The sequence below is a fragment of the Rhinolophus hipposideros genome (genome assembly GCF_964194185.1).
Source record: "Rhinolophus hipposideros genome assembly, chromosome: 8".
NCBI classification, from domain to species: domain Eukaryota; kingdom Metazoa; phylum Chordata; class Mammalia; order Chiroptera; family Rhinolophidae; genus Rhinolophus; species Rhinolophus hipposideros.
The window spans coordinates 21,491,908-21,519,087 of record NC_138054.1 but is presented as its reverse complement, the minus strand read 5'-3'; the positions used below and the strand labels follow the sequence as shown (position 1 = coordinate 21,519,087).

Here is a 27,180-nt window from a genome sequence, read left to right as displayed (position 1 = left end):
GGATGCTTTTCAGGGGGAATATTCTTCTTCCTTGAAAATAAGGTATGGATATATATATAACAGAAATATAACTTCTGTGTGCCTTCGAAGCAAGCAATTGTCCAGACAGATTTCTCAGGGTAAAATGTTGTCCTAAGATTTTAGAGAACCAAAGTCAAATGAGTAAGTTGTATTATCTTCTGAGCTAAAATATGAAATGTTTTAATACTATATCTGACACAAGGGTTAGCCTTTGACCGGGAGACCAGGCACTGTATATAAGGATGGCATGAGGAATAGAACCAATTTTCTCAGATCCTTCACATTACATACAGGGGAGGTTTTAAAATAATGTTTTATTTCTCTCCTTTTCAGATGTTTTCCTTTTCATCTTTCTATCTCAGTTTGCCAAAGTGAAATCTGTAATGACATGCAATGAGGGTTGCCAGATAATAATAATACACCCAGTTACACATGAATTTCAGATAAATGAATAAAATTTTAGTATAAACATGTCACACATATTGTACGGGACATACTTATATACTAATAAAAAATACTCATTGTTTATCTGAAATTCAAATTTAACTTGGTGTCCCGTACTTTTATTTGCTAACTCTGGCAACCCTAACCTATCGAGTGGATTGTGTCCTAGCCAAGTCTGTTGTCCCATTGGAGATGGGAAAGGTTGGTAAGGGGTGGTGCACACTGGTGGTGAGACACAAAAAAAGCATTGGGGCAGGCTGTAAGAATGGTGATGCGTTTTAACTGGGTGAAAAGACTGATGACAGAAGAAAAGCAGTGGGGGGGCTGGTGAGAAGTGGGAGACAAGCTGCCCAGGGATGGGTGGTACAGACACATTCTCTGCTCTTGGTACGTACAATGCAGGTCCTTGTCCCCGACTCCTCGTTCTTCCTCGTTCTTCCTTATGCTAGTGAACTTCACAGAGGCAGCGTATAACCAATGACAGCAGCAACAGTTATTTTTCGAATTGATAAATCATTTGCAAATACAGTAACTGCTATACCTCTGTAGATCTTCCTTTGATTATCTTTTTAATCAATGCTTTTATACTGAATGTTAGCAAAGGATCTGATCATGAGCTTTGCCTTTTCCCTATTGCTAATATTCCTGGGAGTGCTTGGGTTGGGTGGTAGAGGGGAAAGGATCTTCTTCAGCAGCGACCCGGAAAAAGGTCCATCTTCTGCGTCATGACCCCAGCTGCCCATAGAACGCAGTCCCAAATGCTAGCTGGTGTCCTGATAAACGGGACAGGACAGCATTCTGCCTGTTTCTAACTTGCCTGTTGCCGTTATCCAGCTGCATGTATCATGACCTCAGTGATTCTCTCCTCAGTCTTTCTCAGTGCTTCAGGCTTTTAGGCTCTGACTCACTCTATTGCTCTGGCTTGGACATCCCGTTGTGTCGGTCCGAAAGAATTCCAGTCCTTTGGCTAGAACCACTGTGCTGCCAACCTGCCCCACCCTCACCTCCACAGAGCGGATTCGGGGAGCAAAGCGTGTGAGACGGGGCTCTATTAGAAACAGAGTTCCTGGCAGTGTTAGTCTCTGCTCATATCAGCTCTGAAGTCCCGCTTAAATCCACTTTCCTTTGCCCCAGGCTGATGGTGAATTAATCAGGCAGGGGAAGAGTGGAGGTGGGAGTGGGGGTTTTAGGATAAGCTTGGTTGCTTTATTTCTGCTTTATTTATTTATTTATTTATTTATTTATTTATTTATTTTTTTTTTTTTAAGTTGTTATGAATCTTTTAATAAAGCAATTTGACAGAAAATAACAGCCATAAATATTCTTATACTCAAGTTGCAACGTATGTAAGGGACATGGCCTAATCAAAGCATGCTTAGCAAAGGTATTTAAGATTTTTAATATTGGAAAAAGGTGGTCTGCTTAAATTTTCAAAACCTGAAAACAATGAAAATGAGCAGCCTTCAGTTGCATTTGACTAAATTTAGCAAACAGGACATTATATTACAACTTCTGTTTAGCAAGCGTTTAATTACTCATCAAAAACAATGAAAATGAGCAAGAAAATTATTTTCATCAAAAACACATGGATATTTCTGCTTTACAGAGAGGTCATTCAATGGAATATTCAAGGCTCCTCCCCTGTCTACCTCTGTCCTCTGTCTCTCTTTACTGCGTCTCACACCTCTATTTCCACATAAAGCTTACCTACTTCGATTTAGATTTGGAGTCAGGCAGACAGAAGTAGGTAAGAAGGCCCACTTCAACCTTGACCGTGCGCTGCTTGTCAATCCACCTTTTATTAGCGTGTCTTACACTGTGGAGTGTCAGCTATGGCACGGGTGGCATAGGGGTGATAGGCAGGGACTCTGCGGCCAAGCAGCTCTGTAACCCGTGAGCTGTGTGACCTTGACCTTATCTCTCCATGCCACAATTTCTTCATCTGTAACACAGGGGATAATAAGAGTACTCATCTTACAGTGTTGGTATAAAGATAAATTTGATAAATTTGTGTGCATGTTAAGCTTTGAGGATAGGGTCAGTTATGTGGTGTACTTTGAATAGTTTAAGAATAATAATAATCATCCACTCGGATTCAGTGCTTTTTGTCAATCCTCGGGATAACTGGCAGAGAATGCGGGCTTCTCCAGGTCCCGGGTATATCACTTCAACAACATTAAAATCTCTGCCAGTTACACATACTTCCAATACCACCTATCCCTGCAGATACAGTAACACAATTAACTAACATGTAAAAAGATGTCTAATTTTTAGAACAATGCCATGTTAGAAGGAAAAAGAGAAAAAATACGTACCGTGTTTCCCCGAAAATAAGACCTAGACCATCAGCTCTAATGTGTCTTTGGAGCAAAAATTAATATAAGACCTGGTCTTATGTTAATTGGCACAGGTCAGAAAGCAAAAGGGTAGCTACAGATACCCGCTGTTGAGGCAGCAAACAGCTGAACTGTATCCGCATCTTCTGTAAGAATTATATGGTCACCTTGAGAGGGAAGATTATTTTAACAAATGAAAGTACAGCGTTTACATCAAGAGAGCTCCTTTATTTAGTATGCCCTGTATTTTGAGGCTGAGTCATTCATTTGGCTTTAGAGTAGAGACGACTGGGCCAACAAATGGGTTTAATATTTACTGAAGTGCTCACTTCCCTGTGTTTCAAGGCCATAACATGAGCATGATTTCAGGATGACATGTGAAAATATAACAATAAAGGGACTCAATTAGACATTGATCCAATTGTTTCTGATATTTAGCAACATCACTAAAATTACCTTTTAAACAGTTTTTAGTCTTTGCCAAAGATGGGGAATAGAGTTAAGTGCACAAATGGCTTTGGACAATCTGCTGCAGGGAACTGTTTTCAGCATGGCACAAACATGCCAAATCAATAACTTGCTTCTTTATCTGCATGTGCCATGAAAATCTGGCTATTGTAGAGTGCCGGATCCATTAAAAACGGCATTTGCTATTTCCAGACAGCAGATAGCTCAAAGCTCAACGGGGCCAGCAGGCAATAATCCAAATTCCCACTTCCCTCTCTAGAACAACTCAAAGCGCTCTGTTGCTACATTATGTTACTCAAAGCACAGGGGATAATGAAGGCTTGACAATCCTGTGGCTGCCTCAGGATTGAGTCAAATGGCCATTATTCTTCAAACATAAAGAACGGGGCAAAGTGACTTTTGTTATCTGAAATCACTAGACAAATCTGATTAATGGAGAAATGTAAATCAATACATCATTTCCAAAAAGAAACTGCTCCTTTTTCTGGAGGCATGATATATGTATTTACAAAACTTGATGTCACAGAGAATATTGGTCTCTTAAGAAAGAAAGGACAGTGGTAGAAACCAAGATTGTTTTTCCCCATAAGACTTTTGAAATCGATTTTTGCTGTATGCTCCAGTCCAAAAGGAGCTGCAGAAAATGTTGTGCACTTTTTGTTATATTTCATGGTACACGAGTAGAAGATATGGATTCCCAGACATGTTTGCATTAACAACAGGTATTACAGTAGTCTTAGGACCTGTAGAATATGGAAACACATACCAATATTTTTGCATATTTAACACTGCAATTAAAAATGGACTGTGCTGACCCAGTAACATTAATTATTCCACTCAAGTTATGCCTAGAATAATGTTTAAGATAAAAATATCTTATAATAATTCTCAAAGACTTAATACCTTTACAGTATTTAATTATATAAATGAATAATTTGGGGAAATATTGATTCTACCCTCCTCATCGTTTATGCTCACAAAATTTTGTGTCTTTTACCCAACCACCAACACACATTCAACCACTTTCGCTATTTCTCTTTCATTAAACCACTCTCTATAGTAATACTTCCTTTATCGAACATTTTTAAGAACCAGGTGCTCCTAAGAGAGTTCTCAAGATAAACAATTTAGTCTTAAAATATCAATGTTCCTAAAAATAGCTTATAAACATCTCTACTATTTTAAAACAAAACAACTGTTTCTTGATGTAATTGAGGCCCAATTATTTTACTGTGAGACTACTAAAATATAGGGGGATATTTGGGTACCTGGGTCCAAATTAAGTGGTTATGGGTAGCTGCATTTTTAGAGTTCCTCTGTTAATGACTTATAGTTTTTATAGCCTTGGCCTTGCCTTCATTTAGTATGCTGCCACTTCTTAATGGGGCTCTGACTTCTTGAAGCAATAACCACCCTCTATTTAACGGCTGGGCTGCTAGGGTTGACTGTGGTTTGGGAAACCAGGCATCTTTGTTTATTAGAACTAGCTTTTTTTTTTTTTTTTTTTTTAAGTGGACTGTTTGTGGAAGGGGGAGGGGACTGAAGAAGTAATGAGGTGGGAAGAGAGAATTAAACAATAATTTTGACAGTCTGGGCGCAGATTGGCTTACTTGTAGGTTCTGAGTTGTGTGTTAGATAGCTGAGATTGCTACATGAAAGACCTCTGGTTGAGTAAAGCACTAAGGTTTGTTTTTTATCTACTCATATGTTAACTTATGTCAAGAATATTTATACATAGCTGTTTTTTTTGACATATGCATTTGTTTACAGTTCAACTGATATATGTCTATGTATGTAGAAAAATTACTAAAATAACACTAGTCATCATAAGAAAAAGCTTACTTCACCAACACAGGAGCTACATAGTAATGTTACTTCTCATGTGTGTCCACTGATTTATGTCTAAAAACGTAGAAAATTATTAAAATAACAACAGTCTAAAAGAAAATGAGAAGCCCATTTTACAAAATACAGAAACTCTAATAGTGACAACCTGTTAAAGACTGACTTTTAATGGTTGAGTATGTGTCAATTCATACAGGTTAAGTGTGTCTAGGAACTTAGTCGACTTTGCAGATGTTAAAAACCACTATAAACCTAAACAGAATTTTGTAACTTTTTCCTTCCAAGCATGTTCATATTTTATAATAGCTTTTTACATTAGCAGATTACAGACATCTGTGTTTAGGTCATAAACCTAGATATCCCCCTGAACACATAATTCTGATAAAATCTAACAAGAAAGAAAAGAAGGAAGGAAGGAAATAAGAAAGAGAGAGACATCTTTTACATGCATGGCAATATTTCCTTCAGGCCAAAGACAGAAAGCACGTGCTAATTTGCATAGTTTTAATGAAAGTGTTCTGATTATAGCCTACTGTACTTATCCTTGACTTATCCGAAGGAAAAACTCAATTCTAGGTTGGCTTTCTGTGACCTAGAAAGCCTCTGGCCCTGAACCTTTCCTGGTAGTTAGTATGATGTGTTTTTGGAAATTACAAGCTATGTTTATTATGTATTTATTAAAACAACAGAAGAAAGCATATAGTGTACAAAATACAATCAGATTACCAGTTACTTTGGATTACCTTCACTAATGTTGTCTTTCATTAGGACAGATAAGTGGGAATTTAGCTTTAGTCAAAGTCTTTCTGTGTAAGTCTATCATATAAGAACTCCTGAAAAACATTTTTTTTAAAATGGACATGGAACCAGAGATAACAGTCCAAAATGAAATTCTTCCAGTCTCCAGCAAAATTTGTCGTCAGATGAGGTATTTTCCTTAATACTCATTCTGAGTGCACATTTGCTCTAAGTTTTCTTTGCTTTTTGTAACAGCATTTAAGACAAGATCAACTGACCATTTGCAACCTAAACAATGGCTTTCGGGCACGATTAAGAAATGCACCTGGCCTGACTCAAACAACACAGTTTGTTTATCCTGGTGACTTTCCTGTATCTGGGGTCAGGCAGGAGCAATCTTGGTTGGGGGGAAAGAAAAGAGCAAATATAACCGATTCCCTGAGAACAAAACGGTTTTACGAACTACCTTTTGTAATTACAACTGTTTTAGCAGTGTCTAGTAGGCAAGGCTGTCATTTAAGTGACCCACTATAATTTGGGATGAAGCCTCAGGAAATTATGCCAACTTAAGAACAGGAGTTGTATTTCTGAGTTTACTCAGCATAATGAACCCACTGAAATGTGGAGTATCCTTTCTTCGGTAAAAATGACATCAAGGGAAACATTAACAATAAAAGGAATCTAGCTAGAGAGGAAAAGAACATTGTAACACTCACTCCAAGGAGCAGACCACAGTTTATTTTACTTTTCGCATCTTTTTTTGTTATGGAAAATTTCAATCATATAGAAAAAAATACACGGAATAGAATAATGAATTCCCACAAACCCATCATTCATTTTCAATAATCCTCAACACATGGCCAACCTTATTTCACTCTACCTATCCACTCCTCTCCTTGAATTCTTTCTTAAAGCAAATCCTAGTCAGCCTATATTTTGTTATATAAGCTTTCATTTACGATATATGCATATATTTAACCTAAAGGTAACCCCAGGCACATCTCTGAGCATGAGATGTTTAAACCAACTTTAACCAAAACGTTTTAAACTAAAACCTATCTGTCTTGAAGACTAATTTGTTTGAACATATTTGGTTAACTAAAATGACAATGTAATTTGAATCACAACCTTCTATTATTTTATTTATCAGGAAAGGAACGTTCTGAAATTGAGAAAAGAGTGCTTACTGCTCAGTGCCTCGGATTCTAGTCTTTGTGGACATTAATCAACATGAGACAAGGTTAAAAGTAACTCAGACTTGCCCTGACGGAGTGTGGAAAAATGGGGAGAGGCTTCAAAGGGGCAGGGGCTGCTTCGGTGGAAACGGTTCTCTTTTCCCTCACTTCACACACAGAATAAAACAGAATGCCAACATGCCAAACCTTGGAAGCTTCAAAATCACTCATCAAGCAAGCAGTCTAGCTACTTACAATTTATTACCAATCTTAAAGCAAAGATCAAAAGGAACTCCATCTAGCATTTATATTCAGTTCCTCATTGCCTGATGACTAATTTGTAAAGGAATGAAGTCTTCACAGGGGAAGCCAAAGCAATCTGAGGTGACTTTGATACAATGCCACAAAGGATATGAAGAGGAAGCCGGTAGAAGCTGCAAATGGCTAAGTTCCATTAAGAGTTCTAATAAAAGAATAATGGAATTTCCCTTAACTGTGAATTTTAAAATGTTAGAAGTGGGCAAAATTTAGACAAGTCAAGCAAAACCTTTGATTTGTCACAGGCTTTTGTTGTTGTTGTTGTTCAATGTTAACTTTAGCCACTGTTGCATTTATGTTAATTACATGGCTTCATCTAAAAAATGCAACTTTTCAATCAGAAATCTGGCCAATCTCATCCCTTTCGCTGTTGTATTACTTATCAGCCTGCACCTTCCGTTTGCATTAGCAGACACTACTAACTCTCTCAACTCTTTCAAAAAAATTGCTGTATTCTGCAAAGTGATCGATTTAACTTCAAAAAGGGGACTTCAAATGACATGATTTTTAGTATCCTATATTGCCATGGTCATATGGAGCATAAACACCTCTTCTATTAATTTTTGGTGCTTAAGTCAGTTGGTCACTATAGAAACACTAGAAGCTATCCAAATTCATTCAACTTCTATGAACAACTGGCATGATTTTTTCCTCCTGAATCCAGACATCTTCACATTCTCAACTGAGGAAAGTAGCTTTCACACTACTTATTTTGGCTAGTTAAATAATCCCCACCACATGTCTCCTTGTAAATTCATAGATAAAGATTTAAGTTTACATTAGCAATTCAACTGTGCAAATTTTTGTTTGCTTCTGAAATCACCTCAAATTAACAGTCTTACTGGAACCTTACATGATATAGAAGTTTTGCACAACTCTCAGAAATCTTGTAATATATTTCCCTAGGAAGATGTGGTGTTGAGCATTTCCTTTAAAAACAGTCATTCTTTTTCTTTTAAAGAGACTTATCTCTTACAAATACATGGTGAAATGCTTATAAATGAAAAGATCTGAGAATTCTCCAAATACAGGAAGTGGAGAGCATGAGGTGTAAATCAGTCAATACTGGCCATGGGTATATAAAGCTGTGGGATAATACACAGGGGTTACCACAGAATTTAGTCTTCTGTGTAGTAAAACCTTTGTCAGTGGACATTTCAGATATAATGCTCTACACAGCTTTTTGTTAGGGGTTTTATTTAGGAAAATAACTTTCTATCAGGCGCAATGGAGAACCAAGAGCTGGAACTATCCTTACCAATTCAAAAACCAAGTCCATCACTACAGTGTTGGCTAAGAAAAAAATCAACCAAAAAAAAAAATAAATAAAATCCCAAATCTGTCTTTTCAGTCTTTAAGATTTCAGGGGCAATATATAACTAGACTTTAATGTGAATAAAATATAATAATTTTAGTTCAGAAATACAACTTTGCTGTTTTAGATGATCAAGCTGAAAATTAAAATGGATATGTAAACAGAACTGGTAAGTGTAATTCAAAATCACTATATGTAGGTGAAAATTGTGCTATACATTGAGAAAGACTTCTACCCAATACACTAATCACATGCGTCTCTTACCTTGTGATCATATGGATTGTAAGAATGAAATACCCCAGAAAGGTCTTTTGTTCTTTGCTTTTTCTGTGGAAGAACACATAAATATTTGAGTTAATGGTGGCAACATACAGGTAAATATAGATCTACATGTATATTTATCTGTGTCTTTCTATCTGCATTAAGATATTGTTTATTTATCTTAAGAATCTATTTAGAGATTCTTCCTTGTGCAAGGTGAGAGGCTACAGTGTCAATCTGATACACATGATGCAATTAGAAACCAAAGCCACTTTGTGGATCATTGTCACAGGCCAGCCAGGCAACCTCTTCGTAGAAGGTTTCATATTTAAAACACTGATTATCATCCAAAACTCTGTATTTAAACACATACCTCAGAGACTGAAATGAAAAAAAACAAACAAACAAAAAAAGAAACACCACAAAACAAATGTGAAAAGAAAACTCAAACACATTTAGGAAACTTCGATTTTATTGTAATGCCCACTGCTGTTACTCTGAACTGAGCAAGAACATGCATCCATTTCAACAACAGACCTTCTGATGACCTCCTGGTGACACCAGGGGTCTATCTATGTGGGGCTGCCTGTGTTCTGTCACTGATATATAGCCCACGTGCCTTGCATGGTGTTTCACACTCCACAAGCGCTCAATACATACTTGCTAAATTAATGGATAAATGAAATACCTGAGTTAGACAGACATACAACTACAAGTATCTGTGATGATGACATGTAAACCTCGTGTATAGTTAGGAAAAGGGAGGCCTCTTTTCACTTTTTTAAAATTTTTTTTATTTAGAGTTTTCCATTTTTATTTCTTCCTTTAAAAAAGGGGGGCAGTAGTGGTAACACTTGCACTCCGTATAAAATTCAAAAGGTACAAAAGGCTACACTGGAAAGGTAGGTTTCCCTTCCAGGCCAACCCTCCTCTTCAGCCACCCAGACCCTTCTCCTTTAGGAAATAATGTTATCTAAGTATCTTTTGAGAGATTTTATGCCTGCAAAGTATGTGTGTTGTTTGTATATACATTTTTTTAAGCATATGGTAGCATACAATGTAAATTGTTCTTTTTTCATTTAGTATGTTATGTTCTTCTCAAGCTGCACTCAGGCATATTCAAGTTCTCTCTGCCCCCCCAACCTTACCCCCAGGGTCTGTCATAGTGAAGTGTGGGATTCTCTTATTATAACCCACTGTAAGAATCAGCTTGTTTTCTCATACACTGTGATCTGTATACCCGCCATAACCACCATGCAAAATTGTGTGCATGATTCTAGATCTTCTGTGCATATATGAAGGTCTGATAATTAAGTTTCCGAACTTGTTGCAATAATGTTGCTAACCTTTTTTGATATCAGAGGGATTATTCATTAGAATTTGTACCAACTGGACAAACAGTTAACCAAGTTTACTGTTTGGAAGTGCTGAAAAAGCTGTGTGAAAAAGTTAGATGATCTTAACCTTTCGCCAACAATTCATGGCTCTTGCATCACGACAATGCACCAGCTCACCCGGCACTGTCTGTGAGGGAGTTTACAGCCAGGAAACAAACAACTGTATGGGAACACCCTCCCTACTCACCTGATCTGGCCCCCAGTGACTTCTTTCTTTACCCAAAGATAAAGGAAATATTGAAAGGAAGACATTTTGATGACATTCAGGACATCAAGGGTAATACCATGATAGCTCTGATGGCCATTCCAGAAAAAGAGTTCCAAAATTGCTTTGAAGGGTGGACTAGGCGCAGGTGTCAGTGCATAGCTTCCCAAGGGGTGTACTTTGAAGGTGATCGTAGTGATATTCAGCAATGAGGTATGTAGCACTTTTACTACTGTGTTTCCCCGAATATAAGACCTACGCCCAAAATAAGCCCCAGTTAAGATCTCAGCCAGATGGACACATTTAGTACATTATGACGATGTTCCAGAAGAAGATGACATGACTGTTTTAATAAACGTAGATTGTTGTACATGAAAAAATAAGACATTCCCTGAAAATAAGCCTGAATGGAGCAAAAATTACTATACGACCCGGTCTTATTTTTGGGGAAACACGGTAGGATGAGTTTGCCAGCTGGATTGTTACTCCTCGTATCCTCACACACAACGGATCACTATTACTTTCAAAGAAAGGGAATCATTCTCTGTGTGCTGAAATTTACTTTTTCTAGTTCACAATTTCTCCCTGCCTAACTTTAAACACTTGTGTATCCAGACCTGCAATTCCATATATGGAGTTCTCAAATCACAAAACTTCTAGAATATGGCATTTTTTTCTGCAATTCATTTCAATGTTTTAATATAATGATTATCTTTGCACAAATATCTTCACAAGCTTGAAAGCATACATTTTTAAAAACCTAAATTATGGAAGTCCAGTTGCAGGAGCAAACTATATTCACGTTCATTACCTGGATAGATACTGGCAAATGGACCCCTCCGCCAAACACTATACCAGTTTGCCTTGTCATCGAGAATGAAGGAGAGAAGAAATTGCAGCTTAAGTAGGAAATTTTTAATTTCTCTTTTCCACTGACAGGTTAGAACATTTCTAAATTTATAGAACAGATACAAAAAATTTAAAACAGATATTGAACATCTTCCCAGTTGCCAATTATAGAATTTATTTCTTGTACATCATAGGATTAGCTACTACCATATCTTAAAATTCTCTCATGAGTGGCCTGTTTGTCCTTAATTCTGCCCCGTCTCACTTCTGGTTCTACTCTGATGTTTTTAACTCAACTACGAGGTAAGTGAGCTTCTTCTACTTTCACGTGGGAGTGAGTCCTTACCTGGTCCCATGTTTCCTAGGAAAGTAGCTCCTTCCTTTAAATTCCAGTGTCTGCATGAGCATTTCTGGCATCCCTCCCCAATGCCAGGGACCTAAGCAGAACCCCCCCTGCCCAGGTTCTATATGATTTTCTGTAGCTACTTGGCTAAGTATTCAAATCTGATATTAATTAGGACCTTGTATCAGAGTCATTTGTACACACGTAGTTTTCCCATAGATCAGTTACCGTATTTCAGAACTGTCTTTGGAGCCACCACCCCGGTTGGCAGTTCTTCAAATTACCTGGCTTTGTTTTCACATTCTGACAACCCCTAAAAGTTATCCTCTCTGACACTCAGCCAGAATTCCCACCTCCTCCGTGCACCTCTCAGGTATGCTTCTGACCGTCAAACTCGAAAGTAATTGAACATCCCTTTGCCTCAGAGAGCAGAGATGTAGCTCTATGAGCCCTGGGATCTGTTCTGAACAGGTCATTTGCCCACCAAAGCTTTCATTAGCTTATAATTTTCTCTTTCCTTCCCATACACCCACTTAGTTGACGTAATAGTTCTTGGCTTATACTTCAATTAGAAGAAAAATGACAGATACAAACACTTCTATTGGTAGGAGACTTAATATAAAACAGGGGATTTTTTTTCCCCAGAAAGTAAATTATTCCAGAGAAGATAAAATAGGGAGCATATCAGTATTAAACTTGAGAGGTGTCCCCAGCACTGTTCAGTCCCAGAAATGGTTGAGCTACCAGCTTGAGTTGGCAGGTGGATATGGAATATTCAGAGGTTATATTGTGGGTTTTGATTTTTATATGGCTTTCGATAGCTAAAGATGCCTTTTATTAGAAGCTATCCCAACTTATTTTGGGAAGGAAGTGGGGTGTAAGTGATATCTAAATACACTATTCAGATTAGCCCCCAAAGAACCCAGTGAGGAAAGAATGCTTTTTTTTCCTGACAACAGATTCATTATATGTAAATATAGTAAAGTCTTGGCTATGAATAATGAAAGTTATATGTACTAGCCCAGTTAACTGAAAACCATTGCTATTTTTCCTATAAGATCAGAATCATATAGCTCAGTGCTATATCTTCTGGGATCCAAAATGGGGGTTGACAAATGATGGCCTTTAGGTCAATCCCACCCACCACCTATTTTTGTAAATAAAGTTTTATTATCTATAAATGTTTTCATGCTATAACAGCAGAGTTGAGTGGTTACAACAGATATTGTATGGCTCATAAATCTTAAAGTATTTTACTATCTGGCTCTTTACAGAAAGAGTTAGCCATTCCTGATCGTGAGTCTGTGTCTTTGATCATGCTTATTTCTGACAGTAGTCCCTGACCCCAAACCAAATGATCAACTAACGATCCAGCAAAATGCCTTGTTCCTTCTACTTACTCAATGAGAACAGTCCATGAACCAATCATAACCTATATCCTGGCACATCGGGAAGCGTGTACTAGGCAAAATAACAATTAGCTGTCATGTTTTCAGGATTTCACTATCTGAGTCTTCTATGTTCAGATAGTAAATATATGTTGGCTTCCGGAGCATGCTGAAATAACTATGGGGCTTTCAGAGCCTTCTATATATATTCACATTCTAACAGCTGATAACAGATACTCTGAGATGAGACCTTTTACTAAGTTCTAGCACTAAAGCCAGGTAGAGGGTTTCATGTACAAGTAACTGAAACATCATTGTCAGTATGGCTAGTGAGCCAGTTTCTTCATATGAAGACAATGTTAAGTGTACTATGCTACAAGCTAGGCTTGTTGAGCCTTGCTATCAACAGTTTTAACTGAAACTAAAAGCTGAGCCAAAAATAGAATAATTAGGTATTTTCCTATTGCATCATAGTGTATGTCTAAATTACCTCCCACTTTTTAGCCTGTTAAAACAAACATCTCAGTCATGCAACCACCTGTTAATTCTCCAAGTGTTTAAAAAGTAAACATGTTAAACAAGTTGTGTGATGAACTTGTAATGAGGGTGGCCAAAGTACAGTGAGTACGGCAAACATCTCACCCAGAATTGTACAAGGTATCTTGAATCTTAATCTTATTATTAATCCCAAGTATCAGGCCACAGAGATGAGAAGTTATTAAAAAGTAAGTACATGCTGAGTCCTGCAGTCCCTGTGGGTTGTAGTTTGGTCTAAAAGATGAGGCAGTATGAAATTTGGTAAAACTTCTAGATTTCTGAGAAGCTAAACATCTGCAGATTTCCATCTGATAGGTATTTCCTAAATTGCTTTTGTATTTCATTCTTCAAGGATAGAAAACACTGGTGACTCCTTTTATAGCCAAAAGAGGTCCTTTTTTTTGCCCTTTTTAGACAAAACCAAACAAAACTAAAGGCCCCAATGGAGCTTTCTTTTTTTTTTTTTTAACAGTTCAGGTTTCCAGACAATGTAATCATTTCAATTTTTATCAAAGGTATGCAACAGATACGTGATAAGAACCTGTATTTTGAAGGTGATATTATCTAATCAATTACATTTTAACAATATCCACCAATTCAACTTTTCCTGGTTCCCCAAACTAATTCAATGCTTTCTGTGCTCATTCTCCAACTGTAGATTAAAGCTCTCTCAAATAAAACAGTGTTATTATCAGATAAAACTATAATAACACTATGGACTTCATTTCTACATATGTATTCTCATAAAATGATAAAGCCTACAAGCTCTCAGAGAGTTTGGTAAGCTTAAGGTATGTTATAAAAAAATATTAATGTTTCAGTAAGCCTTCATCATACTTTGTGGTAAGAAGCCAAAAGAGCAGGTTTGAGTTTCAATGTACTAACTTTTAGTTTCCTGGTCCACATGCCAGGAGCCTGGAAGTCACCATTCCATCCTAACACGTAACAAGCTGAACAGGAAGAAAAATCAACAATTCTTCTTGGATCCAGAAGGCAGGGGAGGAGGGACACAGAGAAAACTGTGGCCCCCAGAATTAGAGAGACTAACATGCAAAATGCAAATACAGTGAATGACGCTCCTGGGAGCAGAGACTTGGGATGAAGCTGCTGAAGAAACCAGTGTTCAGGTAAAAAAAAAAAAAAAAAAAAAAAAAGCCTGAACTGTAATTAATGAAATGCTGGAGTCTCAGCTCAGTGCAGATAACTCTGAGAGTTAAGAACACCAGGGAGATCCAGTTGGGGTGGGCGGGGGGCACAATATTGTGAAATTTACCTCCTGGAGCTCGATCAGATGCCCAAAGCAAATAGCAGAGAAAAATCTCCTGGGGCTTCCTTCTGGCAGAGGGAGGGGAAAGGAAAGCATTTTGAAATACACAAGTGAACTCTGTCCTTAAGGAGGCCTGCCTTCAGGGGAAACTAGTTAACCACAGCCTAACCTGCTGGGTATTATCAGAGCCTAAATGAGCTGGGAAGGGAAATACTCAACTGCAGCCCACTGAGCCTTCCTGTCCCATCTAAAGCAGGGAGGAAAAACCTGAGAGACACTTGTCAAGTTCACAGTCCAGAAGCACAGACTCACTAAAGGACTGAGATCTAATGAGTACAGGCGCTTCCCCGCCCCACACCTTACTACCACATCACTAAAAGACAGCAGTTCCTTTTAACCAGCACATCATGTCCAGCTATCAAGAAAACTCACAAGGCACACCAAAAGACAAAAAAACAACAACAGAAAACACAATTTGAAGAAACAGAGCAAACATGAGAACCAGACTTGGCAGAGATACTGGAATTCTTAGAATGGGAATTTAAAACAATTATTATTATATGTTAAGTACTCCAATGGATAAAGTAGACAACACGCAAGAACAGATGGGCAATGTAAGCAGAGATGGAAATCCTAAGAAAGAACCAAAAAGAAATGCTAGAGCTCAAAAACTAACAGAATTGAAGAATGTCTTTATAGTTTATTAGTAGACTGGACACAGCTGAGGAAAGAGTCTGAGTGAGAGGATATATATATAGAATCCTTAAAAACCAAAAAGGCAGAGAGAACAAAGACTGAAAACAGCAGAATATCCAAGGAACTGTGGAACAACTACTAAAGGTGTAACATATGCATAATGGGGATACCAGGAGGAGAATAGAGAGAGAAAATAGAAGAAATATTTGAAACAACAATGACTGAGAATTTTCCACAAATTAATGTCAGACACCAAACTACAGATTCAGGAAGCTCAGAGAATACCAAACAGGACAAATGCCAAGAAAACTTTGGCATATCAAAGTTTTCTGAAAGAAGCCTGGGGGAGGGAGAGTGGTGGGGATCACTTACCTATGAAGGATCAAAGATAAGGATTTATCCAGCTTCTCCTCAGAAACCATGCAAGCAAGAGAGGAGAATAAAATATTTAAGAATTGAAAGAAAAAAAGACACCAACCTAGAATTCTGTACCTTGTGAAATTATCCTTTAAAAGTGAAGGAGAAATAAACATGCTTTCAAACAAAAGTTGAGGACATTTATTGACAGTAGAACTCCCTTGCAAGAAATGTTAAAAGAGAGAAGGAAAATAATATAGATCTGAAATTCAGATCTATTATACATAAAGAGAAGAGGAGCACTGAAGGAGGAATAAGTAAAGGTAAAATGAAAACTTTCAATTTTCTTATTCTTAATTGATCTGGCAAATAACAGTTTGCTCAAAAATAACAGCAAACATATTCAATTATGTATGCTTATATACATATGAAATGAATGGCAGCAATGATACAAGGGAGGCGAGGGAGGAATTAGGATTATGTTGTTATTATAAAGTACACTATCCGTGAAATAGTATCGTGTTATGTGATAGTGGATTTTTTCACTTGGATTAGTTGTAAATGTATTATATATTGCAAACTCTAGGGCAATCACTAAATCGAGTTTGTTTGTTTGTTTGTTTGTTTGTTTAAAGTATAACCAATATGATAAGAAAGCAGAGTTTCAACACACTTAGTTTTTCCTTCCCCCTCTCTGGCAGAGAGCCTAAGAGGTGGTCAACCAATCAACAGGGTAAGCAGTAGCATAAAAGAAAGAGTGAAAGCTAAGAAGCCAGGACAACTCACTAACTGGACTGTCAGGTTCTGAATGGCTGGCCTGTATGTCACGTCCATGCACTTGAGACAACAAGGCAATGAAGCTGTGGTGGGGATTGGGACAGTTAGATTCTTAACAAACTCCAAGAGGACTGGGGTCAAAATTCCAGGCAGTAAAGGCTAGGGATCAAGGACTGGTTAGTGACGACACGCCAGGGGCAGACCATTTAGAAGGCAAGTCGGAGAACCACATGCAGAGGCAAAAGGGTGGAAATGGCCACGAGGTGCAAGATAAAATCAAAGGGGGGTCAAGGGTGAAGAACCAGTCAGGGACTCAGAGAACCACAGTGAGGACAGAGCTTAGCAACAAGAGATGCTGAGTTCAGGATGAAAAGTGAAGTAGCCAGGAAACCTTACGAGGCAAGTGAAATGACTACCAAGGATGGGGTCTGATACTTAGGGAGGTCTGAGTTTCATCTTGGGGTTTTCTATTACTTTTCCTGCAGGGGCAGGTTCCAGTTGTCAGGGGGTCGGCAATGCTGGGCCTGTTAAATTCAGTCTAGAGTGAAACAGCATTGGGTGGAGGAGCGAAAATATTATAGCTTATGAGAATTTAGTTTCTGATAAAAGGTGACATAAAAGAACTCAATCTGTAGATAAATTAGGCCATATATAAACTGTAAGAAAGCAGCTTGGATATCGGCACACAGAGACAGGGAGATAAGGAGGTAGCTTTGTTGAATCAAAGAAATGGCTAAATGATTAGAGCGCATGGTGCAAGAAACATGACAAATGATCCAATTAGTGTTTCAGAAAGAACTTCCTAATGGTGTTAAAGACAGAGAGTGGGAGCCAGGGTAGAGGTGTGAGAGAGGATGTAGCAATGGTTCAGAAAAAATGACAACACCCTAAATTAAGCTAGGGGCAAGGAGGGGAAGTGGAATGAACGTGAGAAATAGCTACAAGGCAGGATGGATAGCACTTAGTGACTGATTGGATAGGAGCACAAGGGAATGAAGAGCAGAGGAAACTCCAAGATTTTTGGCTGAGATAACCAAGGGAAAAGAAATGCCCTGCACTGACCGAGGAACTGAAGGAGGGGAATTCAGCTTTCAATATAATGAGTTTGAGGTGGCTGGCTGTGAGACATTTGGAGGGATAATGAGAAGGAAGTTAGATGTAAGGGTAAGGCGCTAGAAGAGAGATGTAGACCATAGATTTGGGAATCACGACCCTCTTGGGATAATTTAAAACAGGAGAGGAGATGTGATCACACAGAGAGTATACATAATGAAGGAGACAAGAAGATGAGAGGAAAAGACTGGGGTTAAAATTCAAGTAAATGATAGCTCTCTGACCTTGGGCCAGGTACCTGCTCTGGGCTTCACATGTACAACGAGGAAGCTGGATTATGTAGGCCCCTAGTTCTCAACTCTGGTCGCAAGTCAGAAGCACTGGGGAGTCTTTAAAACATATCAGTCCTAGTCCCCAGTGGCACTGATTTAATTGGCATGGTGGGATCTAGGCAAGCCTATTATTTAAAAGCTCGTGGGTTTTCCAACGTGTGCCTCAAGTTGAGAGCCAGTCGCCAAGATGATGTCTAAAGTCCCTTACCACTGTTAACCTCTATTCTTCTAGACAGGGTCCCCACTGTCTTTCAGCTCCTGCCATTCTGGGTTCTGAATTCTAGCAGGCTTTTTTCATTCTTAATCTCCATGTTATGTTTGAAGCTTTGCCTTACTTCCTGACCTCTTCCTTTACTTAGAAACGGACTCTACGCAGGAATTCCTCTGGGGCACATTGAGGCTTTGGCTGCAGGGAACAGGCGGCTGTTATATATTTAGTTCCCTACTTGGTGAGTGCTTCTGAAAAATAAATGGAAAGCTAATTTAATAACCCCGACCCTTTATTTTATTATCGATGTATGAAACATCAGAGGCTTAATTAAAAGCACTTGACATTATCCGCACTCAATCACAATCTCACTTTTATATTGTATATATTTGGATGGTGTCCCTAAGGTGGTCATAATCATTCAAGATCGCTGAGAAGAAGGAAAAAACAGGTCCCTGGAATTTAAACATGAACCTCGATATTTAGAAAGCCGTTGAAAATGTCAATGATGTGAAATACAAGTATGTTTGGTGATCTAAATAAGCAAAAATACTTGGGAAAATAGACAAGCTACAAAAATCTCACCTGCTTTTCCTTTATGAGGCACATATAATACTTTCATATTCTATGAGCAATAACTGAGGATGGTAGAGAAAATAAAGAAAAATATGGCTGCTCTAAATTGACAGATTTTTTCACCTCTTACCTTCTAGTAAGAGCAACAAGATAATTGAGATTATCTGCTGACTCTGACTGTAGTCTTGAATTTCCTTCTCTCCCAGTTACAGCAAAATTCAAGGAGAGTTATCAGGTTCTTTAGTTTCTCAAATCTCCACAGTGGGGGTGGGGGTGGGGTGGGGAGTGAGGGGCGGGGCACAGTGTAAGCATTTCTCAGAGGGCATTAAAACAGCAGAATTCTAAAGAGTGAAAATTCAAAAATAGATAAGTGAATTTGTTCACCCATCTGTAATGGCATTTAAATAAAATAACGAGGCAAATGTGGAAATCTACCACTGATTCTAAAACACAGTAGCTATCAATGGGAAACACTTTTTTTTTTTTTTTGCAGGTTTGTGGTTTCTAAAATAACCTTGGTGGAACTGAAGGTGTAACCATCAGCCCTCGTTTTCCCAGTGGGCTTGGTAGAGGCACAGTGGCACCATTTACCCTGGCAGGTCCTTAACTAGGCAACAAACGCTGGAAGAAAATGCAAATAGGAAACTGCATTAATTCAGTGGTAGCTGATAAAGTAAAATGTAAGTAGCCATTATCTTCTTATATCAAATTCACCTTATTTTCTAAAGAGAACATTTGTTTGCAAGGAAAGGTCATTCTCTGGAAACAAAGGCAAGGCTGGCACATAAGAAAGGAAGGAGACTTAAGTACTTTGCAGTAATAGGTGTTGCTAAAATGAGTAGCCGTGACAAGCAGTCAGAAAAGAAACAGCTTTTCAACATAAAACAAATCACTGCAAAGTGAAAAGAGAGTCCAGGGGTACTGAGTACTACCGACGCACAATGGCTTATTCAAAGTGCCTTTGTGTGGCAACTTCTGGGTGTTCAGAAGCAGCGCACGGGAACATGAGTTGCTAAAAACATCAATTCAAAATCACTTATCTTCACTCTGCCCTTATAACTGACCACAAAAGAGAGTTCACCTCATATCTGGATGATTGTAGTCAATATTTTCTACCCTGGACTCCCTGGGTCCCATTTTCACCCTCTAAATCAAGAGATGACAAAAAATGGTCCATGGGCCAAGTATAATTGGCTACCTATTTTTTTGTAGTTCAATTTGTTTTCACATTTTCAAATGGCTGAAAAAAATCCCAAAAGAACAAGACTCACTGGTGACATATAAAAATAATATGAAATATTCAAAGTATTGTAAAGTTTTATTGGAACACAACCACATTCATTCTTTCATGTTCTGTGTGTGGCTGCTTTCATGATACAACAGCAGAGTTGAATGGTTGCAGCAGAAAGTGTATGGCCTGTAAAGCCAAAACTATTGATGACCTGGCCCTTTACAGAAAGATGTTTGCCAACCCCTACTCCAAACCATTGGTGTGAAACTCTGGCTGCACATGGAATTGCCTGGGGATTTAACTAATACAGATGTCTGAGTTCCATTGACAGATTCTGATTTAATTGATCTGGGCTGCAGCCTGGGATTTGAAATTTTCTAAATCTTTGCAGGTGATGTGGAGCCAGGGTTTAGAACCGTTGCTTAACCCACGTCTGTTCTGAGGCCAGAGTGGGTTTTCTAGTGCATCGTCGTCTAACATCATTCTTCTCTTTAAAAACCTTCAAAGACTCCCTAATGCTCAGAGAATCAAGTTTCACGTACTGCATCAGGACTTGGCCACATTGTCCCCACTAACTCCAAAGGCAACGTCTTGATCTGACAGATCTGTGTTTTCCAATGCCTTCCTCACCATCTCCATGTGGTAAATTCATTCTGAAAAATCCAGTTCAAGGATCACCTCTTTCATGTTGGATCTCCAACAAAAAGAACCCTTTTAACTATGTGCTCACACAGGTCTCTACCACTTTCACTGTGTACCTACACCTCTTTGAGGGCAGAAACCACATCTTGGTCATCTGGGTGGAATCTCTTCCCCCCACAACACTTCACTAAAGTGCCTTGCATATGGGAGCTGTCAAGAAATGCTGCCACCCTCTTAGGCCCAAAACATTTTGGTTTTACCTTCATCGAACCTTCTAGTCCCTCAAACTATCCACCCAGGTCAACTGTTCCCTCCGGGCTCTCAATTCATGACACAACACTTCAACTTCAGTAACCTAGGCTTCCCTATTCCTGTGTCTTTCTTCTTACAGACTCTTGATCCCCACCTCATGTTATTCCAGTCTCTTCCCCCAAGCAATCTGTGTCCCATCGGTGACCCGAGGCCCTCTCAGCTCTCCTCGGTCACTCCTCTGTGAGGAGAGAGTCAGCTGCTCTTCTGATTCCTCATAAGAGCCTTCCAAACAATTTTTTTCTTACCCTCTATGTCTAAAATTCATTCTCCAAGCTCTAAAACTTAGTAATAATTCAATGGCACATTTATTCCTTTGACATATTTACCGCATGTCCACCATGCTGCAGGGACCATACATACTAAGCCGCGGGGAGAGGGGAGGCAAGCCAAATGAGACCGTTAGACTCAACAGAGCTTTGAAACTATTGGGGAGAATAAACAATTACTATACTTAACCAGGAACCAGGCACACAGTAAGTACTGAAATGTTTGCTGAAGGAATCCCCAAAATTCTGGGTATTAACACTTGGTGTTAATACTGCTCACCAAGTTGCTGTGCCAATGAATGACCTGTACATGATTCTTACACAGATTACTAAATCAAATGCAAATTTATTTTACGTTGAAATTATTTTCATAACTATAAATGGTAGTTCAACATGATAATTGTAAAAACTCCAGAATTTGAAACTTCTTTCCCCCGGGATTCTGCTTTTGAGTCAATTTATATTTCTTGCACAAACTTTTTCTTAACATGTCTGCTCCCTTATAAAGCTTGCTCCTATCTCTGACAAGTTACATACAGGATAAGGGAATGACAGCATCCAGTGTCTTTCACTGGGTATAGGAATATTAGGAAAGGGCAAATCAACAGCTACATAACATGGATTAGCCCTACCTTAATACAGTAGCCAGTAACAGTTCAGAATATAGGTAGATTCCTGATTTGCTGTCCACAATATTAGACACTAGGTTTTATAACATACCGAACACTTGATAGAAATGATTTTTTACAGTAGGTGCTAAATTAGATGTAGAAAGTAGGAGAGTTATCAAGCCTACATTGTCATGTCTGACCTTCCAGGTGCCGGTCGTGGAATCATAATAAAAACGAGTTGTGGGCTTATCTAGAGATGCAGCAATAACTGGCACAGCACAGTTTTCGAGCTTAGAAACAAGAATAGAACAAGAATAAACATCTTGCCCCCACCAGTGTCCCCCTCCCTTTGGTTCCTTTGAAATTAAGCAATTTGACAAAGTAAAGAATATGGGTTTCAATGTAATTCCTGTTAAATTTTCTTTCACACAATTTTAGTATATCTAGACCAATTCATAGATGTAAATATTACCCATGTATGATGAGGTTTCACTATTATTTCTATAATTTAGAACATTCCTTTAACACATGACAAGAACTACTCGCACAGGGATATTTTAGAAGGATTAGCAGGTACCCTGTTAAAACTCTTGAAGTGTGCCCCATCATCACAACCAGCAAATAGTGTGGGGCAACAAATTTGCTTCTCTCTCTGTACTACAGTTTTTATTTTTGTCTTTCAATTGTTACTATGTTGTAAATTATTTGAAATTAGGGAGAGGCTAGAAACAAGTGGTTTTATTTAACTTTTTCCTATTTGCTTAGTAATCATGTCTGATACCTGTAAATTATTTTAGTAAAGACACAATACAATTAAACAAAAGTCAAAAATGTCGTATTAGAGATGTAACTACGAGAGCAGTATTTTTCAAGTAGATAAAATCAATGCAGTACGGGTTTTTCTAATTAGTATCCTGCAGTTTTAGGTATTTCTGTATTGTCATTAAATGTTTCTCTTCCTTTTATTTATAAAGATATGGTAACCTGCCTTTACTGTATCTGACATTCAGTGAGGATGAGCTCGGGAACAAAACTGTGAAATACAGAGTCGGGCAGTGTGGATCGGCATAAACCCTATTAATACTGAGAGCCTCCTAGCAGCTTCCAGAGGCTAATCCACATAGCCCCCAGGGGAAAAATGATGACAAAAGAATGGGGAAAACGAAATTTCTCTGACCCACAGATAAGTTGCTATACTGTTCTAAAAACTGATCAAAACCAATGCATCTCCTTCGTGACCCCGAATAACCCTTGGTATCACCCCATTTGAAGAGAAGCTCGAAAATTGTGCTGTGCCAGTTATTGCTGCATCTCTAGATAAGCCCACAACTCGTTTTTATTATGATTCCACGACCGGCACCTGGAAGGTCAGACATGACAATGTAGGCTTGATAACTCTCCTACTTTCTACATCTAATTTAGCACCTACTGTAAAAAATCATTTCTATCAGCAGGGCAACCATCACTCTTTCTGTCCCATCACAGCAATAATAGGAATCTAAAATTCATTTCAGGGGTGGCTGGGCTTTTTGACCTATCTTCTCCTCAAGTACTACGTCAGAAATAGACTTATTTTTGTTCCATATATTAAACATACACATTTTTGTTTTTATCTTTGGCCTTTATGATAAAGGAGTCTTTATTTGATAACCAGAAGACAATTTAATATACAGCTCAATCTTCTCCATGCTCTCGTCCTCATGTCACTTCAGAACTCAGTCGATTCTTTTTCATACTGTAGAGCAGGGTTACTACACAGATAGCCAGTGGATGAAAATTTCTGAGGTTGGCTCTAAGCCAAGCGACATTTTCAGCCACTGGCAGGAAGGGTAGAGGGATGTGTGTGCGTGCAGGTGTGGGGAAAGGGGTGGTGGCTGAGGGCCTGGAAAATTAGGTAAAGGGCAGGCAGGAGCAACAAGAAGTAGCTGAGGTTTTCCCATGCCCATACCAACACCTCAAACAACTCTGGTTACATAAAATTCAGAAAAGCTTTCGGAGAAATTAACTTATGTTCATATAGTAGGGGAAAAAAAATGCCCAGAGACTGTACGTACCCTATGACAGGGCTGACCATTTTAAATGATAAGAAAATACGTAGAATGTGATGCTTCAACTGAGTCCACCCCCCCAGACCACTCGGGAGCTTAAGTACTGTAATCCATCAGCCAGGCTCTCCATTCTTAGGGGGCCTGTCACTGAGTGCATCTTCTCAGGTTAGAGGAGGCCTGTTCATCAGCCTCGGGATCCTACCCTCACATCCCGGTCAATCTCATCTCCTGACTCTTTCCTCTCCTTCCCTCTTCAGCAAGGAGGAGCTAGCTAAGCAGTGAAGGACCCTGCTATCCACATTGTATGTTTTCGGCTTTTTAGTGGGAGAGGGTCCTAAGGTGCTTTTCTTTTTTTTCTTTTTTTTGTTTTAAAAAGGCCTGTAGTTATTAACATGCATGCATGTTTAGGCTGCAAAATGACAAATGTCTTAGAAAAAGCTGAATAAACTACCTGGCTGTGAAATTTTAAAGGAGTTATGCTTAAAGTAACTTTAATCAATGTCAATGTCCACACTTTTTTTGACATATAGTGCTTTATATTTTTAAAATGCTCATGACTATACTTTAATAGTAGGAATTCATCCATTCACTCAGATTTATGGAATGGATGCACTACCCATTTTGTCCCCAGTTAATGGCTGACCCTTGAGTAACACGGGTTCAAAGTGCACAGGTCCACTTATACACAAATTTTTTTTCAACATTGTGAATATATTTTCTCTTCCTTCTGATTCCTTAATAACATATTTTCTTTGGCTGACTTTAAGAATACAGTACATAATACATATAACATACAAAATATGTGTTAATTGACTTTACGTTATTCACAGAACTTCCAGTCAGTCAACAGTAAGCTTAGTTAAGTTTTGGGGGAATTGAATTATACCCGTATTTTCAACTGCAAAGGGCTCAAGTCCCCTAACCCCTGTGTTGTTGGGGGTCAACTAACCTCCTTCCCTTCAGTCAGTAACTGGATCTGTTGGCTTCCTCTATCACTAAGAACAAATGACCATAAACTTTTTTATTTTTTTAAAACATTTTCAGAGCAATGTTGGAAGTTCTTTATTAACGTATCAATTGTAGAGGAATGCTATATATATATATATATATATATATATATATATATATATATATATTTTTTTTTTTTTTTTTTTTACTTTTTTTTTTTTCAGTGCCAGCATCTTCCTAGGTCATTATACTCATGTGTGCCTAAACGAGGTTCTAGGTTGGAAAGTTTGCCTTGGCGTAGTCTTTCTTGGGGTATGTTGCTTGGGTTTTAGCAGTTCTGTTAAACCTAACCCCCCTGAAGCATTTGCTTATTTTTTCAGTTGTTATCCGAAATCAGTTATACTTCTGTATAACCTAAATGATTCAACAAGCTCGACAGTTTCCTAGCTTCCGTTTTGAATTTCTGTTTCCATAGAAGTAACTATCTTCAACTCTTTTAGTTTATTATTTTGGTACTAATATGACCATACTGCTAAAGAACATGACTTTACTGCTGTTCATAATGTTTCAGTATTAGTAAATCTACTGATTTCTTGCTATGAAAGATGAGTTTTCATTCCTTCCCCTGCTCACCCCCTTTACATATGTATATATCCCATCTCCACTTCCCAATGTGATTATACCATATACCTGCCATTCAGAATTCAGCTATGTAATAACTATGATTATAAATCCTTTCCTATATGGAGAAATTAGTAAGTAATAAATGGGGTCCCTAACTTTTAAACAAGGTATATACTCTTCAACTTTTGCTTTTAGGTTAGTTGTTTGGAATCAGGCTGCACCTTTTTCATTATAAATCATGATTACTTCTGCTAGAACTTCTACACCCTCAAAACCTGAAACAGTAAAAAAGAAATCCAACCAATTATTTAACCTAGATCACGTGTGTTCTTTCAACTGTATGTAAAGAGCATTTGTAAATTACTTCTGTGGACTTTTCCAGTTTCAGGTCATATTGCACTAATCTTGTTAGTGGTCTCTTTTTCGTTCTGTTTCAGATCGCTGTGAGCACAGATTCTGGAAGTACTATCTTTGTTCTTGACCTGTTTTCCTCTATTAGGTTTATATGGAGAATATTCACTAACCAGATGTTTAAGCATGTTGTTCTCACAAATGAACCAATTTCTCAAACGTTTTATCCAACTTCTGCAGCAATTATGTGGTCAGCCTATATTTAATCTTTCATTCTGTTCCACAAGCATTCATTGAGGGTGTCTTACATGTACAAGGAAATGTCCTAAGATGGCTGTTCTACTATGGACAGGAAGTAAGCCAGCCAGGTGACACAAGTCACTATGCACATTGGTCCTTATCAGGACCATGGATGGCTTTAGGATATCTAGGTATACCAAAAACATATTAACATTTTGGGGCATTTCTGCTTTTTTCTGTGAAGAGTGCATATGTATGTGTGTGTTGTAAATATTTTATAGGTATATGTAAAATCAGATTCTCAAAAAATATTAAGAACCATTGATCTAGAATTAGGGATAAATGAAGGTCTCTTATAAACTATTCTTCAATATGGGCACCTTCAATACTAAGGTGCCCATCGAACCTTAGTAACAGTGCGTGACCAGTTTCAACTTGTTTGGTGCAGTCAGTCGTGTGTGAGCTACGGTTGAAAGGTGTGTTTTAAAGTGTGCCATAAATCATCCTCCATTATGACAGTACTGCGTGTCACACATCGCTTCCGGTATATGGCAATTTCTGTCAAATGAAAACATTATGGTGTGTCATCATCTACCTTATTCACTGGATCTGGTTCCACGAGACTTCTGGCTCTTTCCCAAAGTCAAAATGATTCAGGACATTGAGGCAGCCACGACAGTGCCAACTAAAGACACTCATGAAAGAGGACTTCCAGAACTTCTTCAGAAAGTGGCAAGAATGATGGGATAAGTGTTTGAAGCAAGAGGGAGTATTTTGAGAGGGATTAATGGCAATGTGTCTTTTACTGCAATCATTTTTCTTTTTATTTAAATATTCACAGTATTGTTTGATCATACCTCATATGCTTTGGGAGTCTGGAGCCCCATTTCAGGTGGCTTCTCCAAGTTTTAGTTACAACCTAGAATACAGTCCCTTTCCCTAAGAAGAGTTCTAATAAAAAACAGTGTGCCCCGTCTCATTCTATTTCCACTGATATCTGG

The 27,180-nt window shown here is 38.3% G+C and overlaps 1 protein-coding gene across 2 annotated transcripts in view; it reads right to left on the bottom strand.

The window, feature by feature from the left end:
- CDKAL1 (CDKAL1 threonylcarbamoyladenosine tRNA methylthiotransferase) overlaps positions 1-27,180 on the bottom strand; it is a 629,213-nt gene that overhangs the window by 117,140 nt on the left and 484,893 nt on the right. For both annotated transcript variants that reach the window (XM_081056268.1, XM_081056269.1), the window contains one exon: positions 8,925-8,987. In XM_081056268.1, the coding sequence (XP_080912394.1) occupies positions 8,925-8,987 (63 nt within the window). The remainder of the gene's footprint in view (positions 1-8,924; positions 8,988-27,180) is intronic.